This window comes from Narcine bancroftii, chromosome 5 (assembly GCF_036971445.1).
Source record: "Narcine bancroftii isolate sNarBan1 chromosome 5, sNarBan1.hap1, whole genome shotgun sequence".
Lineage (NCBI taxonomy): Eukaryota > Metazoa > Chordata > Chondrichthyes > Torpediniformes > Narcinidae > Narcine > Narcine bancroftii.
Window position 1 is genome coordinate 52,465,053 of NC_091473.1, and position 22,124 is coordinate 52,487,176.

The window sequence follows — 22,124 nt, forward strand, 5'->3', positions numbered from 1 at the left end:
AGTCTGCACACCTCGCTTGTGATAAATTTCCTGTGTTCATAACTATATTGCCAGCTTTTGGTGGCTACAGGCTTCCAGCTAGGGGTGAGGTTTGTGAAAAGCACTGGCGGAGCAACTTGGAGGGTGGAGAGACTACAATGAGGCCCCGGGGCGTGGGGCGGGTGGCTCAGGCTGCCGCTGGCAGGAGGTTTCCGGGGTGGAGTGGTTACAGACAGAGAGCAGAGCATGAGGCCCCACAAACTGCAGGGAAACGGTTTGAAACTGGCACTGAAAATCCAGTCCCAGCAGTGCAGGGGCGCACAATTGGGGAAGGACTAATAGTTTGAAGTCTGTGAACATGATGCCCTGGACTTTCAGGGTCGCCATGCAGTACCCCTTTACCCCAGTCGAGTGCAATCTGGTCGCCAATGCAATTCTCTGGGCAGTGGGGAGAATAGCCAGTCCGCAACGGTGGGCCAGGTCTGGGTGGATAAAACTCTCAGTTGACCCTGAGTCAAATAAGCTTTTGTGGGGGGTTGAGGGAAGTCCTGGTCGAGGGTTACTGATGCAGAGACTTGTAATGGGGACAGTGGAGTCCTGCGTGATGACATCATGCAAACAGTTGGGCCTGAAGAGCCAGGGTCGAGGAGTTGGTGTTGCTGCCTGCAGCCTGCTGGGTGGTGTCGGCCAGCCAATGGTAAGTGTTGGGGGTCGCTGCTTGCCGTCGGCGGTGGGGCAGTCAGCAGTGTCAGGTCCCCGGTCAGCAGCGTCGGTGGGTACTGGGTCGGTAGCATCGGTCAAGGCGGCGTGTCCCCAGTCAGCAGCGGCGGCGGGTACCTGGTCAGCTGCCTCAGTGGTGGCGGGTCCCCAGTTGGTAGCAGCAGCGGGTCCCTGGTCGCCAGCAGTGGCGACGGGTCCCTGGTCGGCAGCGGTGGTGGGTCCCTGGTGGGCAGTTGCTTCGTGAGGTAGGGTGAACGTCATTGCGGCGAGGGTGGGTTGTATCTTCTGCGCTCGGTGTTTACCCCGTGACATCAGGCGCTGCTGCGCAGTGGAGTCCTCACTCTCATTGGATGAGAGCTCTGAGGAAGAAATGTTTGAAATGGAGAGTGGCGATTGGGCTTCACACGAGGCACTGTGTTTGATGGTGGCCATTTTGGAGCAACAGACTACAGCAAAGTGGGCGTTTTTAAGGCACTTCTGGCACCTGGCTTTTCTCGCTGGGCACTGGGACCTGCTGAGCTTGTTCCTCCCACAGAAATAACACTTTGGGGTTGCATTGGGCAGCGTAGCAGCAGTAGTAGGGTAGAGGGAGGGCATCCTACTCACATCAGAGTGTGGGGTCCAGCCCCAAGAGTACATGTCCATACTTAAGACCACAGCCTCCATCGTCTCTGGGATCCGGATCACGTCCTCTAGGTTTTCTCCCCCGTGCTCTAGCAGGCACTGCCTCACCTCATTCGATCGAACCCCGGCCACGTAGGCATCCCGAATAAGATCGTCTGTGGTCTCCGCAGCAATTCTGTCTGTGCAGGCACAGTCCTTGCCCATTGCCCTTGGTGCCTGAATATAAGCTCTACAAAACTGTTGCCTCCTTGTAGCAAGTTTGTAATGAGCATAGACCCTGTTCACTGGTCGCTCGTAGAGCCCTTTCAGCACCTTCATGGCTGCGGCATAAGTGGTCGCGTCCTGGACACTCTGGTAGACTCTCTGGGACACCATAGTCATCAATATTAGTAGTCAATGGCTGTCCTCTATCATGGCAGGGTCAGAGAGCTGTAAGTATGTTTCGAAGCATCTCACCCAGTGCTTAAAGTCATTCGAGGCTGTAGCTGACTGTGGGTCGATGTCGAGGCATTTCAGCCGTAGCAGACGCTCCATCCCCTCAAAACTTTTTAGTTAATAGAATTGTAGAGCGCGTCGAAAGAACCAAAGACTTGTTGATCCAAACCAAGGCTTTTATTAACTAAAAGACTGGAGCATATCACAAGTAGGTCGACCAGTCCAGAATGACCTGGTCTGGCTAGGAGCAATCCTTTAAGACCTGCCAGTAGGTGTGGTTACGCTCTCAGCCAATCACAGTCATCCTACACTACCATCTGTACATATGTACATTGGTGATAGAATCTGTACTATAACACCCCCGTACATTTTTGAAGGGTGGGAGGAAACCCACACAGACAAGGGGAGAACATACAAACTCCTTACAGACAGCTCCAGATTTGAACCTGAGTCGTTGGTGCTTATAATAGTGTTGGGCTTGCACTGTAACCAACTACGCTAACCATGCTGCCCACCAATGATTCTTCACAATTTCTGTTCCAATGAATCAGATTGAGAAGTTCAGTTTAATCTTCAAATTCTCCATTATTTATATGGACAATGTTCAGCACCAAAAATAAATGTAGATTTTTCTTCAGAGTGCTTTTTGCCCTTCCACTTTTCCTGCTCAATGCTTCTGTTTTATCATGTAGCTCACCTCACATGAATCAGAGCAGTCTTTCTCCATGCTAAAATAAAAGGTTTTTTTTCTGGCTTCTTCCACATCAACAGGATGTTTCAAAGCAGCTTGGAGTTAAGTGATGATGCCACTGATGCTTTGGGAGAATCCATAGCAGCAAATATGTGAACAGAAAGATCCCACAAAGAGCACCTCATTGCTTGGAGGATAAATATTGAGCAGGACATCTGAGCTGACATGGAAAATAAGGACACCCCCAACAGTCCTTCACAATGACATTCAGGCTTCTGTATGTGTGTTTGCACTGTTCTGGACCCGAGAATGATGTTTCGTGGAGTTGTACTGCTACTATCGAATGACAAGTAAACTTGAATTTGAATGGAAGATGGATTCGAGCCATGGAGTGGGACTCAAACCTCTGAAGCAGAGAGAAGAGTATTATGACAACTTAACTGACAAATCAAAAGACTATAAAGGGAAATTAAAAACTAGAAGGTTAAACAGTTAAACATTAATTTAAAAGAGCTAAAACTAAAGGTTATTCAAAATTAAGAGATAAAAATGTACAAATTTAATTCATTGTAGTGGATGCTATTTTTGAGATATTTGCGAACGCAGAATACCCTTCACTTATTCAAGTCCATACTTCCCTGAATGCAATGCAGATAGATAGGGTGGTAATCAAGGCATATGGCCTGCTTGCCTTCACTAGCTGGGGCAATGAATTCAAAGGTCACATTGCAGCTGCAGAAAACTTGTGAAGCCACACTTGGGATATTGTGTGCAGTCCTGTTTGCTGCATTAGAGGAAGGATGAGGAAGCTTTGGAGAGGGTGTAGGAGTTCACTGGGATGTGGGCTGGATTATAGAGAACCAGCTGCAAGGTGTGGTTGGACATGCAAGGACTGTTTACTCTAAGCATCAGAGGATGAAGGCAAACTGATAGAAGTTTCTTAGATTATGAGGGAAATAAAAGCAAAATCAGAGATTTTGTCTGTTAATCTTTTCTTAGATGTCAAGTTTGCCATAAGGTAAACCTTAATCCAATTCATAAGAAGAATAAAGTGTTTACAAAAATCATCTCACGTTATTTCATGTAGAGCCTTCAACACATAGGGGCATCCATCCACACAGGTAAAAAAATCATATGAGAGTTTCAGTAATGAAGTGATATGGAAAATTTGTTTATCAGATCAGATGCCACAGACCAGACAAAACTTGGAGAAGGGAGGCAGTGTGGGAGATGAATCCAAAAAAGCTCTGGGAGTCTCTGTTGCTTGTCAAGGACAATAGTCACCCGATGAAGATAGAGAAGCTGAGAAAGGCAGAGGAAGAACCAAAGGTAGATCAGATGGAAGTGAAACCAGGAGAGAATCTGACAGCACATTTCTTGAAGCTTTTGGGTTTCAAATTCATTAAAAGAAAGAACTGGATGGTACCATGATAGCGAAATCTTGAGAAAAGTTCAGTTTCCACCAAACTCACTGAGAATGGACATGCCATTTTGAAGAGTCATGAAAATGTAATTATGCAGAAATGCCTTAAAATGACATTTCCTTGTTGAAGTTAGGTCCAAGACTGTCACAGATTTTACAAACGACATTTTCAGTTGTGGGCTAAATCATTTGATAAACATGTCGATGATATCAGACTCCACATCAATCCAGGATGAATTTGGAATCCTCACTTCCAATTTACACGGACAATGGTTAGCTTTGATGTCAGTTTGCAGAAGGTGCATGTGGGCTTGAGATATGAAGGCATTTAAAAAAAGAGAAATTCTCATCTCGGGAAAACTGATAATAGTGTGGATTTTGGAATAAAACAGACTGCTGATAGACAGTCAGTGCTGTGGATGCAAGCAGTTAAGCAGGATGTGTATTTTAGTTGACCATCGTGGATATCATGTTACGAACAATAATCATCAGAAGGATACCTACTTCTGGAAGATTTAGGTTCTCGTGAACACAGGAATTCTCAATACTTCAATTTACATCTTACAATTTGTTTTTTAACTGAAAAAGGACAGCAGTGAATGATTTATATAACCCTGTAGGAAGAAATTTTATTTATGTTTTTCATGGAATGGCAATTCAGCCCATATTTTGACACAAGCCTCACCTATTTTAGTTCATGGATCAATGGATGGGAAGGCTTGGGTTGTGGGAGGGGGGGAAGTGGAGGTTGTTTGAATCATCAATGCCCTTTATTTCAAGGGGTTTAATTTAGGAGTTAATGGATCCAGGGATTTGAGCAGGACTATGGATGGGGAGAAATGGGGAGATGGGGCTGGGCTCAGCAGGTCCATAGATTGAGGGGTGTGGGTTTGGGTAGGCAGGTCAATGGATGAAGGTGTGGTTTGGAGATGAGAGTCAGAAAATTGAGGAATGGGGTTGGGTTAGCAGTCGTGGATACGATTGGTTTGGTTGATGGTTTAATAGGTCTGTTCTGGCAGGGACGAACTGGAGGATTTGAGTTTGAGGGTGAGGTTGGTCAAAGGTTGGAAGTTTAAGTTGGTAGGCCTGTCTCTGGGGTTTTGGGCTTGGGAGAGAAGATTGGTCAGAAGATTGGTGTTGTCAAGGAGGTTAAGTAGTGGGCAAAATGAGGGTGAAAGCAATCAGGTGCATATCTTGATCTTGCAGAAGGTAGACATAGCTGTTACAACAGAGAGCTTGGGGAGCACAACATTGAAAGTGTTCCAATGTGAGACTGTTTCTCAGGGTTGAACTGAGATCTTCTTTTAGCATAGACCTCACAAGGTATTCGAGCAGTCTCCAGCTAGCATGTGTATGTCTCTGCATGGCAGATGGACCTTTGTTGGATGCCACTGGATTCCACAGTGATGTGTGATGAGCATTTCCTCATCTGAGGCAAGGAGAACCCAAACGGATTGCTGTCCCTTCATCCCACAAGCAATAAATCTGCAAATTCCCATGTATTTCATTTGTTGTTCATATTAAATCGCATTGAGCAGGTACAATGGACTTTCATATCCAATTTCATGATAAATATCAGAAAAAATGTTCTTACAAAAGATATTTGGACCTTAAGTGGGTATGCCATTCATAAAGTGATAAAATACACTGAAGCAGAGCTACTTCTGTCAGTCTGGTTGTCTCATATTCTATTACAGCATCAGTGATCCAGGTACAGATCGGTGCTGTCTATAGGCTTCTTCAGGTGTGTTCTCCACTAAGAATGCACCTGAAGAGGAGGAAGCGGCCCTTTGAATTGTCATTCAGGTGGCAGCGCTAAAAGTGCAGCACTGGCCACCTGAAAGGACAGCTGCACCGGGATGCGCATCTGAGCGCACTCTGGCTCCTGTCCCTTGGGCTGTCAGATTTAGGATGTCTAGCTGTCAGAGCTGGGAAAACCAGCATGTGGGATGTCCCCACACTGATTGCTCTGCCCCCCCAGGGAGAAGGGGGCTGGAGCAACCGGAGGGGGAGAATGGGGCTGGAGCAGCCAGTGGGTGAGTATGGGGGCTGGAGTGGCTGGCGGGGAAGAAGGAGGCTCGAGCGACCAGCAGATGAGTACGGGCTGGAGCAACCGGCGTGTGAGTTCTGGGGCTTGAGTGTCTGGCGTGTGTCACAGCGCGATGAAGGACTACTTGTCCAACTGCGGGCAGCTTTTCAATGGCAGGAGGTGCATGCTGTTGTGTAGGGATACCATCCACTACCTGGTCTCCATCCCCAATGGAATTCTACTGCTCTCCATCCCCAATGGGTTTCTTGAATTCACGAACTCACCTGCTGGCCGCTCCAGCCCCCTTCTCCCCTGCTGGCCACCCCAGTCCCCTTCTCCTCTGCCGACCACTCCAGCCCTGCAGTCCCCACGCTAACAGCCATTCCAGGTGCCTCTGCCCTGACATCCTGCACCGGGGATGTCTAGCTTTCATTCCGCTTTCAGGTGGCTGCATTCAGATGGCTGGGGAGGCCACTGTGCTGTGGTGATTATCCCTCTTGGAGGAGGGTTGCAAAGTTCACCTTGCAGGAACCTCTTGCGCATTCACGTGGCCTCCCAACAGTTGCATATTTCCAAAATATGCGGCTTCACAAGCGGGATAATTGGCCACCTGAAAGTGCCTTGTAAGGAGTTTGTACATTCTCCCCATGTCTGCGTGGGTTTCCTCTGGGTGCTCAAGTTTCCTTCCACTCTTCAAAAATGTACTAGGCTTGTAGGTCAGTTGGTGTCTTTAGGCGGCATGGGCTCGTGGACTGGCAGGACGTGTTACAGTATGACTAGATTTAAAATTTAAATCTTTGATGTGACTTATTTGCCTCTCTCATTCCTACTGTCTTTATCCATCTCTGTCCATCCATCATTCTGTTTCTTTCAGTTACAAGAGCCTATTTCTATGACTTTCTCAATGTCTCCACGTCATCCATCTTTGTCTCTTGCCTTGTATCTCACTGTATCTCTTCCACTTTGTGTTTTAATGTTAATTTGAAACCTGCAACAGTGACTTGAAGACTTAATATGACATAATTCCAGTTCTTTATCTCTCATGGAACTGACAGGGGTGATCATGGCTACAGCTGTGGATCAGATCCAAACAGTTACAAATGCTACCTGATGGACGATATAAATTATGCTTAATTCTCCAATGTTAGATGTGTGATGTAATTAATTACAACAGGAGGTGGAATTCATCCCAGTTCAATGACTATGTGGGAAAAATGATTTTGATTCAAACTGAAAGGAAACCATTTAAGGAGAGGGGTAGCACAGTTCACATTCTGGCTATGACATCATCAACAATTCGGGTTCATATCCGGTGCAAGTCTGCATGGTGTTTGTTTGTTCTCCCATGACTGCATGAGTTTCCTCCAGGTGCTCTGGTTTCCTCCCACTCTTCAAAAATGTCTAGGGTTAAAAGGTAATTGTTCGCATGACTGTAAATGGGTGGTGTGGGCTGGACTCTAAATTAAAAAATTAAAGGGTACAGCATGGGGCTAACATCCCCAATAGCCTCTGAACAGCCTCAAAAGGTGTTTGAATATTATAATACATATCAGGATGGTTGCAAGCAAAATGAATGATTGGAAAGAGAATCATCAGTGCATCATTGAGTCAAAAACACAGGAGGAAAATCCATGGACACTCGGTGTCTCTGAAGAGACTCCATTTTGTTTCTCTTTCTCTTATTGGTGGGGGTGCAAGGCTAGTGGTGCCGTTTTGTGTGACTTTACATCAAGAAAATATGACAAATTTTGTGCACATATATATATGGCTTCAAAGAAAAGTTGAATCTTGACATTGTCCTTCTCCCACAGCCACCTTTTTGTATGCTTGCATCAAGCTGCGACAGGTCAGGTGAAGGGGGAGAGGGGTGGGGGGGGGCATAGCCTGAACGGGTTTGGGTGCTGAGATATCCAAAAGAACTGTTGTTGGTATGAAAGCACCAATGCCATATGTTATCTGTGGCCTCTCTGTCTGGAAAATTGTGGATCTCTCTGTGATCTCTCTGTCTGAAACTTATACGGAAGTCACATCACTTGTCAATCAAGGTTAGACTCCAGCCACCCATTAGTGCACACCTTACCAATGACTCATTTTAATGATTCAGTGTTATCATTGGGCAGACACCCAGCCCAGAACTATATAAAACATCGATGTGTACCATATTTCTTTCTGCCTCTTGGTCCAAGTCCTAGACATTGCTCCACACCAGGTTGCTACTATGGACATTGCTGGAGGAGTTGCAGGTAAGGAATGCACTACAATGAGTTGAGTCATAATACTGCAATAGATCATTGGTTGCAGAGCGCCACATACCCCTGTTGGTACAGATAATCAGGAGAATGTTTGAAACTCCCTGTCTGTGAAATGTCTACATGTGCAGGAGAGTGTGGGAGGGTAAGCAGCCCTGGGTATCAGAGTGCCTTGTGCCCAATGTGCCTGCTTGCACCTTTATGATTTTAGTCTTGTATTATGTATAAGATAGGAGGCCATTAGTATTGCAGTCCAACCTGGGTCCAATGTGAATGTATGTATAGTTATTTAGTAGCAGAGTAAATAAATATTGTTTGACATCTTTCTCATTAGTCTCCCATGGGTTCAATAAAGTTACCTTTGATTGTAACTTGTCTCTCTGTGAACATACCAAACCTGACACTTTCCCAAATGCAACACCATAGTGCGCTGATGTCCCACCTGTGCCCAGCACTCAGTCAGGTCTCACAGAATATTCCTCTCAGCTGAGGTAATGGTGCATTATTTAGCCTCAGAAAACATCTTTGGTTGAGAGACAATTAGGCCAAAGCCTGTACAAAATATCTCAAATCACTGGAGGACAAGGTATCGGTTAACACTGGTGGATGGTTCCTTGAGCAGGTTGTCAAGAGTCATTTAGCAGAATGCTTCATCACTAAAACCAAATAAACTCCGAGACCTGGCTGATGGTGGTCACATCCTTCATGCAGTTCCACTGCATGCTGGCTCAGGGTAGTTGCACTGTAGATGAGATCTTCATCCTTCTTCCATTGGAGGAGGTCTGGAAATGAGATGTGATGGTCTTTTTGAAGGCCTATCCTGTATTGCTGTGAGACACAGAACCGCATTCCACAGTCTATTTGTGAATGCACGCTATGTAAATGCAAGTCCCGGTGTAAGTTCCATCTCAATCTTTCAATTTTCATCCAATTGCCCTCCCACCTCAGGAATCTCAGGCATCAGGATCAGTTCCAAGCTGGGAGTCCAGCCATCTTTTGCATAGGGGAGACTAGAATGAGGGGACATAAACTCCAAGATTCAGGGAAGTAGATTTAAGACAGAGATGAGAAGGAACTGCTTTGGTGAAGGAAATGAACTAGTGGAATTCTCTGCCCAAGGAAACAGAGTAGACTGCCTCATTAACTGTGTTTAAGACACAGATACATAGGTTTTTGCATTGTAGGGTTCTGGGGGAGAAAAGCACATTGAAGGAGCTGAGTCCAGGGCCATTTCAGCCTTGATCTTGTTGAACCATGAAGTTGGCTCGATGGGCCAAATAGCCAGCCCCTCCTCCTATTTCTTAAGTGTAATCATGTGGGAGAATTTTTGCTTATTGCTTTGAAGATATAGTCTCCAACCATGTCAGAGGCCAAAATGAAGAACAGATTGGGCAGTACTGATTCTGGGATAAATTTAGTACTCTTGTTAATTGGGAATGATATTTTGCATGTTGTGTTGGAGCTGAAAATTGGTCCTTCTTTTGTTTCTCTTTTCTTTTACTGTGCTTCCAAACAATGCACCAAGTGTCAAAAAATCCGGCAGTTTAACAATGGCCATTCTTTGAGCTTGCTCTAACTACTTGGCTCTTTGTCATGCAACCTTTCTTTTTGTAATTCTACCTACCTTCTCTCAGTATAATATTTCTTTCTTTCTTTGGCTTGGCTTCGCGGACGAAGATTTATGGAGGGGTATGTCCATGTCTGCTGCAGGCTCGTTGGTGACTGACAAGTCCGATGCGGGACAGGCAGGCATGGTTGCAGCCTTTTGACGGGGAGGACGTGGACCTGTCCTCAGGCCTGCGCAAAGGAGCTTTTAGGTGGAGTGCAGTGCGCGCAGTACTGGCCCCACCCTTTACACCCATGGTTCATGTGCCGTGGCCAAGCAAGCTGGGACGTGGCAGCGAGGTCCTTGGGTCATAGGTTTTATATTGGAGTGACCTTCTCCTATGCAGGTTGCTTAACCGGGCTGAAGAGGCCTGCCTCCCCTTTTAGGTCGAACCATATCTGGAGATCTACGACCGCTGTCCACAGTTATGGAGTGGTATAATATAATATAATATAGGAGCCCATTAAAATGTTTGTGCTACCTAATTAGTGCCACTACCTAACACATCACCTTTCAAGGCAAACTGAAGCTTTGAACCTCATACACCTATTCACATAGCAGGATTTCATCCACTATGCCACTGCATTCTTTCACCGTTTCTCCAGTTCGTTAGTGCATGTTGTATCACTCAGTTCCCAAGGATCAAACCAATTGCTACACTAACATAGTCACATCACCATTGGGTGAAAAGCAGCCAACAAGAGAGGCAACTCATTAATTGGCTGATATCAAGGTTTGGAGATGCACAATATGTACAATGTTATCCTGAAATTATCAGGCAATTACTGGAGACTTGCTGGTTGTAAAACCCTTCAGGCAGAGTCCCACTGTAAATTTGATGAAATGTTGTACTGGGAAGGGCCGTGGCTATCATGTGACAACACTGCCCCCTATGTAATTGGAGGATACACCATCTGCCAATCAACGTTTGGCTCTGCCTCACCCATTGGTGCACACCTTGCCATTGGGACCCTGTAAATTACTTGGTCTGGACTCTCCAGCCTGCTTGTACCTTGGGCCACGCTCTCGTAATTGGATTAACCTTCCTGGCAACAAGCCATTGGATCTCTGCTAATGATCTGGGCTGGACCCCCCAGCACCATAAAGGTGACATGTGTGCTTCATTTTCCCTCTTTTCCCATCTTCAAGGGACCACCCTGCCTCACTCCAGGCTGAAAAATGTGGAATGACATCGGAGAAACTGTTGGTGAGCTGTGCATTAAATAGAGTTAGGAGCATTAAATACTGTCCCTAAATAGCATCGAAGCATGCCTGCAGAGAGTCGAGAGATGGCAGGTATTGTATTGACTTTAACCTTGGGTTGTTCGCGTGTTGAATCACTTACCCGACTTTTTCCCACTATCGTAAATAAACTACACATTGTTCATTGTCGACCTGAATTTTCCCACAATCACTAATAAACTGTACACATTGTTCCACTGCTGCTACTTTTCCCCACAGTTGCTGTAAATTGTGTGTGTGCTGCATTTGTTGCCATTCTCCCATGTTTTGCCTTCTGTAAATAAAACCCTTTACTATCAAAATTGTGTCAAGATCTGGTGGAACCACTGTATAGCTATTAGCACTGTCTGTATGAATGTACTGTATGGGCTGGCCCGCACCTGAACCAGTGACTCCTCCCCTTAGAATCCCCATAAAGGCTGTTACACCCAAACCCTTCCCTCAGTTCCTGTCTTGAAACCAGGTCAAAAACATGTGAGATGTGCTGATGTTTTATGATGATTAAAGTCTTTTACTCACAACTCACAGTCTACTGAGGTTAATCGATAGTAAAACACTTGAGTCCTTGCCTATGAGACCTACAAAATCTGTTTCCTCACCAACAACACATGTGCATGGAGTTCTCAGACCTGGGCAGAGCTGAATCCTAGCTTTCCATAAGTTTACTCCATGGTCCGCATGATTTTGGGCCACAACTTTTCATGGAGAATTTGAGGATTTCTTTTCAGTTTTTTTCCTCCCTTCGAAATTCCTTGCTCAGGGAGAAGAGTTTGGGAATCTGATGATCTGATGTCAGGCCTGCAGAAAAGGTGAGCAGCTGTGTAGACAGATAGAGGATCCTGACATTGCTTCATCGGTGGACATGGAAGACATCAGGAAGTCAACATTGGTGATTTCAGATGCTCATCATAAGTTGCTCATGTCTCTGAAGCATATCCCTTTACACTAACTGCCAAGATCTTTTCAGAGTTATGAGTTTCATTATTTATGTCCCCCCAAGCTGTGAGGTGACTCTGAAGGCTCCAAACATATAGGGATTGATCAAGTCCACTGAATGTTATGATGGATGATGATTGTCTGGGGGCGGGTACAACATTGTGCAGTAAGATAAGTTGGTTACCTTATTTTTAGTTGGTAAAAGATCCTTTTGGCTCATGAGCCGATGCTGCCCAATTACACTCAAATGACCTACAACCCCGGAATGTTTTGAACAGTGGGAGGAAACCGGAGCCTCCAGGGAAAACCAAGGCAGACGCGGGGAGAATGTACAAACTCCTATAGACTGCGTGGGATTTGAACTTGGGTAGCTGGTGCTGCAATAGCGTTGCACTATCTGTTACGCTAACTCCCGTGCCGCACAAAATAACTTTGTCTTTGGATGTTGAGCAGAAGGCTGTCACCTGACTATTGAAATCAGTGTGATCTTGGCTCTGGAGTGGAAATGACAAAAGTTGAACTGTACCATGGCCATCGCGCAGATTTTCTCTGCTCAAGTGAAGAGTATGTTGGAGGTGCAGTTGCATTGCAGGAAGCAGGATTTTGAAGAGCTTTTGGGCAGTGACAATCAGTGCTTGGCCCCGTCTGCCCTTGGAATGGCTCTACATTGAATCTGCTGGCAAAGATTATTTTTGTTCCTCACATCATAATGGAGGAGATGGAGATACATTTTTGAGGACATCACAGATCCTTCTCTTCACTTTTGGATGGTGATGAAGAAGGCTTTGGTGAGCCAAACTAGGCGACCTGCAGTGCTTGGTGCTGCTCTCTACCCTTACGTTGAATGTGTCAACATGTATTATTTTTGAAGAGGTTTTGAAGACCATGCCCATGGTGATTTTTGATGGATGGAATCCATATTGCAAGTAAGAAGAGAGTACTATTGCTTACCAAGATTCAACAAATTTTGAGACTGTCACCATGGATATTCTTTAATCTGGGGACAAAACCATCGGAGGTTGGCTCTCTTGAGGCACTTTCCCATTGGTGTACACAGCAGAGGGAGTCCTCTGTAAGTACTGTAATTGGAGGCTACCCATTCAGCAAAGTGGTCACAGATAAAGTTCTAGGACACATCATCATTTTCCCATGTAAAGGTGGCAAGGTTGTGAATTCAGACACAAAACCTTTTCTGCGCTTAGTCCTAAATTTGTGTTTCACCAGGAATTGCTTCTTATCCAGTGGCTTTGTTGCTTATTTTATTTGTTGAATGTTTTTTTAACCATATTACCAGTGACGGAAGCACTGAGATTGGGGCCAATTCTTTTCTCCCTCTTCCTACCAGGGAAAAGGCCCAAGAGTGTGAAACACCCACCAAGAGGCTTAAAGTCACTTTCATCCCTGCAGCCATCAGCCTCCTGAATCAACCCCACAACAATCCTCTCATGCTGCCCTTGCTTGGTGCTAATTGAGTTAAACGAGAAATTTTGCAGATGCTGGGATCAAGTCCAACATGCTGGAGAAACTCAGCAAGTCATGCAGCATCCATATAAAGTAAAGGGTAACTAACGTATTAGAATCAGGGACTCAGGCCCAAAATGTTGGGTACCTTTGATTTCCTTTTATTTATTTATTTTTTAAAGAGACCAAGTCTCACTGCATTGAGCAGGTAGTGCTGCAGGTCTATCTGCGGACACCGTCAGTCTCGTTGGCACAGGGCTTTTTTCTGGCTTAAGCCGATTATTCGGCCCTCTTTATACAAGTTGGTGATGACCTGCAGCTGTCGCCATATCGATGCCTAACTGAATGAGGGACACCCACTCAACACAGGCCGCAGCAGCGTAGAACTCCTGATCTCAAGCGATCCGACAGCCTCAGCCTCCGAGTAGCCGGATTACAGGCGTGCGCCACCGCGCCCGGCTTTTTTTTTCCACCATGCCCAGCATACCTTTGACTTCCTAATGATGCTTGGTGACCTGCTTTCTCCAGCACATTTGTGTATTGCACTTGGTGCTAATTGATATTTTTCTTCATAGCAGCTCTATACTGTGTAAATTGTGATCTTCCACTTTACTGAATGAACATTTGAACTAACCTGTAATTATCTGCTTGGAGAAGAACCCTGCCCACTGTACTAAGTACTACACAAAAAACTGGACAACGCCAGCAGGCAACGCAGAATCTACGGGAAGTAAAGGATAACCAATGTTTTTGGCCTCGGCAGTCGCCTGAATAAAATGGTGGGGGTGGGGGGTGGGGGGTGGGAGGGAGGAGAGGAAAGGAGGGAGGAAGGAAAAGGCGGAGGAGCTCAGGCAAACAGGAAAGAGGTGATAGGCGGATACAGGTGGGTGGGTAGAAGAGAAATTAACCGCTGAGATGCGAAGAATGGGGAGGATATGGGAGGGGATGGGGTGCGAACCTCGAGGAAAGCGGACCGAAGGATAGAAAAAGAGTGTAATTTGAGTGTAATTGGGCAGCATCGGCTCATGAGCCAAAAGGATCATTTAACCTGGTTGGAAAGTGCCCAGATAGAATAAAAGGCATTGTTCCTCCAATTTACAGGTAGTCTTGGTCTGGCAGTGAATGAGGCCATTCCTCCAGCTTTCCATCCCCTTCCCTCCCTCTCCTATCAGCAAACTATCTCCTCCCTCTATCATTTCTCAGCAGTTTTTTTTAAGTTTACTCTTCTCCCACATGTATCTGCCTATGCCTCTTACTTGTTAGCCTGTGCCCCTCCATCTGCCCTTTCCTCCATTCTCTTCTCTTCTTCAACCCCCCTCCCTCTCCCATTTTATTCAGTCAGGCAGCATCCTCCCTTTTTTGCTCATACACTAATAAAGGGCTTGGGCCTGAAATATTGGTTACCCTTTTCTTCCTATAGGTACTGTGTGAACTGCTGAGTTTCTCCAGCACATTTTGCATGGCATTAAAATCCAGCATCTGCAGACTTTCTTGTTCAGGTCCCACTGTACTCAGTATCATATGACAAATATACTTAACCTTAGATAGTTATTGAATGGAGTGAAATAGGCTTGTTTCAAAGACAGAGACTTGGCTGATGAAGACTTCCAAGTGCTCTTGGCACTCTCTGCTGACTTTGATGGGATCTCTTCTATTCATAATGGGGTGATTCTTGGGTCAAAGAAGATAGAGATTTTGCAACCCACTGCCATCCACAATAAATAATGGATTCTTGAGCACTATCCAATGAGTGACAGGCGGGCACAGAGAAAGCTGAGTAGTTTGCTCTCTCAGCCAAAGTACACTATTTTAAACTGAATTCTCTTCTTACAGAGACTGAAGGCTACTCAAGAAACCAATAAAATGTAGAAATACTTATGTCTGACATGCAGACACATAATTTAACTTAAAAATCCATTATGCACAATGCATCCTTGAAAGTACATTAATTGTTACAATAAATACAATTTAGGCTTAAGATGAATGGAATTAAAGTGTCTCGCTGGAATCATTGAACAAGTGCACCATTCCCTCAAACTGAACTTTGAATGTTGCACTCTCACCAAATAAATCACAGCTCACTGAAGTGCTGTTTGATGGATGGAACAAGGGAAGAGCCATTGAAGCACCCTCTCGGTGGTGTGCCATGGTTGAAAAACAACCGTAATTTAAAGCCAAATAAGAAAGAAGATCAACAAGGAAGGTCATTACCATGATAAAAGGGCACCTCATACACAATACGAGACACGACTAAGTTTGCAGATTTATTTCAAAATTGCTGCAATCCATAAGAGCTTGCAAACTAAATAATGCAAATTGGAAAGGTCCTTTAAAAACCTATCTTTTCTTCCTGAAATTATCATTATATTCCTTGGTCATTGTTGTGTGTATACATTTATATTTAATATGTACACTGTGAAGTACATAGTATAATATGAAATTCTAATCTGGCCTAGAAATTCAGTAAAATAGCATTTTGGTTTTTTTTACAGAGCAAATCATCTGAAAATTTTTTTTTTTGAGAATTGAATTGTGTCTGTTTATTCTGAAAATTTGAACAGGTGCTTTCAGTCTCGAAAATCATGTTACATTAATGATAGGATTTCCACATTTGTCATGTTGAGGTGAAGTTGATCTGCCCCTCAGGATTTCATTCCTTTGGAATAATTCCTGGGTTATATTGTTCCAATGAATGCCTGTCATTGGACATTCCATGCTCTTCTGCTACTGCCAGTCAATTAAAGGAGGCCTCCTGGTTCATGGAACACAACCCACAAATGCATTTTCCATCTTCCCTGCAATCCTTCATCCCCACAACACTTTAAAGTCCATCATTTCCTGTATGAGCCCCCCAACTCCAGACTTACAGGTGCTCCACAGATCTCTGGAAGCTCCAACTCAGAATAACCCAAAAGTCTGGATGTTCAGAGCCCACTCTACCAACAAGGTCCAAAGCCATGGTATCTCAATGTAACCACTGGCTTTAGAGACCAGCTCCCACATCAAGGTCTAGGTGTCTGCACCCACCCAATTGCTAACGTCATTGGACTCTCTTTTCCATGCATCGGTCTTGAAGTACTCCCCACCTTAGTGCCATCACATCTATCTATCCTCCAGTCTTTCTCCTTCCCCGAATGCTCTTTCTGGGTACTCTTCCACATCTGCATCATCCCACCCCACTCCCCCCCCCACCCACCCACCCTAAGGCACTGTTCTATAATACTCTCAAGGCCTCGTCTGGACTTGCTGGCTTTTCCTTTGGGAAACTCCATGGAGCTTACAAAGGAAATGCACTCACGGGTGATGCTGGATGGCTTGCACCCAGAGCACTGCCAGACAGCAGTAGCAGAGGCACAAAACAATGCTCAAATTATGGTAATTTGTTGACATGCCTTCAATATTGCAAATGATTTTTTTTCACCATTAATTTTTTTTTCAAAAAGGTTTCCACTCCTACTTTGTTTTAAATGTTTTTTTCAAGTCCCCAATTAATACTATTTCATTATGTTGATTTCATCACTTTCGGAGCCGGCCTTTTGTATGATATTGGTCATGGGAATTGGTAAATAAGAGAATAGAATTACCATCCAATAGATCCTTTGGTGACTGACTGCAATAGCCTGATGTGTAGTGTAGCCGAAGGAACTGGGAAGGAGGAGGAGACAATGAGTTGAAGAATATGCCTTCCCACATAATGCTGAGCCACATAATGATGGAGCTTGGTACTCACTAAAGGCTGGAATGATATGCATGAAATGTGAAGGTTAAGTCAAGAAAAAGTCAAACCTAATGATAATTATTTGAAGTAATAGAGCAGTTGTATTCATTTAACATTGTTCCACTCAAAGTGGTTTTCTTCTTCACATCGATCCTGCGAGTTAATTCCCTGAAGTATCATTAAAGTACTTCATCTGTTACTGGGGTTGCTCATCTTTTGGAATTAATTTTTGGACTGAGAAAGAAGATCTGAAGGGTCATTAAAAAAGTGTGTCTTCTCTTTTAAACTTAACTTGAATCTGTTGCTTTGAAAGCATGCAGATGAAACGGCTGCTGAACAATAAAGGTAGCAGAGGGTGGAAATGTTATGAACTGGAGGTGCTTCTGTAATGATATCTCTGTGAATACCTCCAGACTTAACCCTTGGAATCATGCACCAAAGCACTTTTTTGGGTATCCATCACTTGGTCATTTTGAAAAGGAATTAGGATCTGGGCAATTATCTTTCATTCACATCAGTCTGTCGTTTGAAGGAAATCACTGAGTGGGTTTTTTTTCTGATGTTTGGGAAAGACCTATCCTGAGGCTTTTTTCCTGGAGTCTCAGGAGTCTACTGACTCAGAACAGCTGTCAGCCAGAACCTGCAATTGTACTTCACTTTATTGTGTCTCCTAGACTGGGTCCAAGTGGCTCTTTGACAAATAATTTATAGTGCAGTGAATGTTGGAAGGCTGTCAAACTTTATCAACGCAGTCGGCATTACAAGCAGATCAAGCAAAGAGCTCGTGGATTACTGAGCAGTTAATCTGAGAATGTTGAGGATTGTTTGAGATCAGGACCTCGGTAGATATCTGTAGAGCTATTCCACAAGATGGTGACATGAATAAAGAGGCTTGGAGGCTGAAAGAGAGCAGCTGAGAATTCTCAGTTTGGTTAGAAATGACTTTCTTTCATAAAAAAATTCCTTTCCAATTTCTTCCAAATGTAATCCTAAATTCATTTCCTGTGGCATTTGACTCATTACCAGTTGTAGCCCTGAAAAGAATGGAGTTGGATGGAATCTGTATCTTGTATCACTGGATAGTATAAAATGATGATAGTCTTCAGCAACTGCTATTTCTCGACACACACAGATGAAATTAAAGGTGAATTTGCTGAATAATATAAATTGTCTTTAAATCTCTTGGTGAACTGAGTTTCTAAAGGTAATTGCAAAGTGAAAGAGCTCAACTCAAGGTGAAGCTCAGTCCTGAGAGACTGTCTTGTGATTGGAACAGTCACTAGGATATCGAAGCAGATATAGTTCACTTGGACTCTCAAGCCTGTCCCACCATTCAATATGATCAGGATTAACGTGTCCTAGTCCTCATCTCCTCTTCTGAGTCAATTACTGATCTTTCAAAAAGTTATCCATCTCCTTTAGTATCCCCTAAATGCTCCAATGATCTAGCCTCAACAACTCGCCGTGGCACAGAATTCCAGAGATTCACCCTTCTCTGTGAGAGTACCTCAATGTCAAATGCCCTCCTAACATGTAACTGTGTCCTCTCATTCTAGATTCTCCTGCTGCGGAAACATCTCAGTATCTCGACTGTCACCACTCACTCTTCTAAACTCCAAAGGATACATATCTAATGAGATTCAAGGATAACTCACTCCACTCCAGGATTTAGCTGAGTGAATGATTTTTGGACTAACTCCAAGGCTCCTTTTTTTCAATGTGATCAAAACTGTGCACAATACTCACTAACACCCAACACAATTGGAACAAGTAAACAGAGAAACTTATTTATTGCCAGTTCTCTTTCCACAATAAACTTGTAGAGGACAAACAGTACTAACCCACTGCAGATGCTAATCTGGATCTCATCTAATATCATGTTTACTTTTGGTCTATTTTGGAAATCACAGGTTGACACAGTTTGGAGGAGAGATGAGAGGCCACAATTACACTTTCAAGCAATATTTACCACGCACATCAAGTAAAATTGTGCACTCTGTAAGAATTCATCAATCATCAATAACGGTAATAATTTCTTAGTTCCAGGTTACTGACCATATCATGTAACAGTTATTAAGCATGTGTAGTTATTTTTAACAGTGATTTTTTTTTACGATGACAATTCATTGAAGAGAAAAAAAAGCAAACTGCTTGAATGTAAAATCTGCATCAAAGTTTGTAGCTCTGGTTACATTAAAAATCATTGCAAACAAATGTGCAAATCATACCTTGAAAATGTTGATTTATATTGTATTGTTTAGAACTCTAACATTATTTTAAAGGTCTTCCTAAAATATACTCCATTGCTCTACCTTGCAGAGGTCACAACAGAATGGTACAAATTTGCAGCAACATCCAAGGTCCTGCTGTTCCATTATATAGTGAGTGCAACAACTCTGACTTGTAATAACAGCTTTCTACAGTCCCACAGTCACAATCAATAATGGTTAATGCTGACAATACAATCCGATGAATAACCAGGCATGGCAAAGGTAACCCAAAATCTCAAAAGTTGACTTTACCTATTGACCTCAACTTAACCCAAAAATCATTTGTATGCTCTGACAGGCACTTTGTTGACCTTCTAGTAGCCATAATTGATAATACATTTGAAACAAAATCTCTCCGCTGACAAATTTATGCACATATCTTCCATTGGGAAACTCAATGTTCATTTGACAAGATTACCACAAAATAAAGGTCTCTTTGATCTTAAATTATTCAATCTGATCACAAGACTCACCTTTGCTGATATCCTGGTATTCCATCCATAGTTCCCTCTGAACTGAGCGATTTGGAAACCAAATGGTACAAGTTTCCTCAAATCCATAGAGTGCCTCTTGGATGTAGTGATTGCCAAATTCCTCTAGCACAGATGCAAAGTCGTTCCTCAAAGTGGCTCCATCCAAAGAGTGGATAGCATGGCTGAATGCTAAAAATAAAAGCATAGTTTTAAAAAAGGAACAGCTTTATACATATCAAAAACAGGGAGCAAATGATGAAGCTAATGTACTGTTTGGAATTACTGCAACTGAAAACATGATATACATCTAATTCAGCATTGCATGATGCTCAAATGCAAAGAAGGATTATTCCTTTAGCCATAAGTACATCATTAGTGCAGATGTATTCACGGATGTCTTCAATAGCTCACACTAGTAGGGTGTGGTTGGTACCCACTTGTTTCAAACAGGTGTCAATCATACTGGTGCCTAAGAAGATAGCCTTAATAATTATTGGCCAGAAGCACTTACATCAACAGTGAAGAAGTGCTTTTAAAGGCTGGTGTTTTTAAAAAAAAATATATTTTTCACACCAGGAACCATATTAACCAAAATACACACAAACATTTCCCTCTTGAATATACACAGTGTAATTTTCTCCCATTTTTCCCCCCTCCCTTCCCTCTCCCGTTCCCACCCCCCTCCAAACCCATTAAACATTCAACATATACAATACAATAAACCCATTAAACAATGTCATCACACAATGAAAATAAACATGAAAATTGTGTCATTTACTTTTACACACTGGATCAGTTCATTTTGTCTTCTCATTCTATCATTTTAGGGGGTGGAGGTCCACGGTAGGCCCTCTCTGTTGTGTTCCATGTACGGTTCCCAAATTTGTTCAAATAATGTGACTTTATTTTTTAAATTATATGTTATTTTTTCCAATGGAATACATTTATTCATTTCTATGTACCATTGCTGTATTCTCAGGCTCTCTTCTGATTTCCAGGTTGACATTATACATTTTTTTGCTACAGCTAAAGCTATCATAATAAATCTTTTTTGTGCTTCATGCTTCTTTACTTCTTATATTACTTAGAAGAAAGATCTCTGGATTTTTTTGGTATGTTGCTTTTTGTGATTTTATTTAATACCTGATTTAGATCTTCCCAAAACGTTTTCACTTTCTCACATGCCCAAATTGCATGTACTGTTGTTCCCGTTTCCTTCTTACAGCGAAAAAATCTATCTGATAATGTTGGGTCCCATTTATTTAACTTTTGGGGTGTGGTGTATAGCCTGTGTAACCAATTATATTGTATCATGCGTAACCTCGTGTTTATTATATGTCTCATAGTTCCGGAGCATAGCTTTTCCCATGTTTCATTCTTTATCTTTATGTTTAGATCTTGTTCCCACTTTTGTTTGGGTTTATAGCTTATTTCATCATTTTCTTTCTTTTGCAGCTTGATGTACATGTTTGTTATAAATCTTTTAATTATTGTGTCTGTAATCACATATTCAAAATTGCTTCCTTCTGGTAACCTCAGCCTGCTTCCGAATTTGTCCAAGTAGGTTTTCAGTTGGTGGTATGCAAACATTGTACTGTGAGTTATTCCATATTTGTACTTCATTTTTTCAAATGATAATAAATTATTTGCCAAAAAACAATTTTCTATTCTTTTAATCCCTTTTCTCTCCCATTCTCTAAAGGAAACGTTATCTATTGTGAAAGGAATTAGTTGATTTTCTGTCAATAATAATTTTGGTAGTTGGTAATTTGTTTTTTTTCTTTCTATGTGAATCTTCTTCCAAATATTGAGCAGATGGTGCAGCACTGGTGAACTTCTATATTGCACCAGTTTTTCATCCCACTTATAAAGTATATGTTCTGGTACCTTCTCCCCTATTTTATCTAGCTCTAATCTGGTCCAATCTGGTTTTTCCCTTGTTTGATAAAAATCTGATATGTATCTTAATTGTGCTGCTCTATAATAATTCTTAAAGTTTGGTAGCTGCCAACTACCTTGTTTGTATCATTCTGTTAATTTATCTAGCGCTATCCTCGGTTTCCCCCTTTCCATAAGAATTTCCTTATTATTTTCTTTAGCTCATTGAAGAATTTCTTTGTTAAGGGAATTGGTAGCCATTGAAATAGGTATTGTATCCTTGGGAAGATATTCATTTTAATGCAATTTACCCTTCCTATCAGTGTTAGTGGTAAATCTTTCCAATATTCTAAGTCATCTTGTAATTTCTTCATTAATAGTTATTAATTT

General features: G+C 43.0%; 1 protein-coding gene across 10 annotated transcripts in view; it reads right to left on the reverse strand.

Moving 5' to 3' along the window:
- Window positions 1–22,124, reverse strand: part of astn1 (astrotactin 1) — a 2,519,376-nt gene that overhangs the window by 296,765 nt on the left and 2,200,487 nt on the right. For all 10 annotated transcript variants that reach the window (XM_069937468.1, XM_069937469.1, XM_069937467.1 and 7 more), the window contains one exon: window positions 19,857–20,045. In XM_069937468.1, coding sequence (XP_069793569.1) covers window positions 19,857–20,045 — 189 coding nt within the window. The remainder of the gene's footprint in view (window positions 1–19,856; window positions 20,046–22,124) is intronic.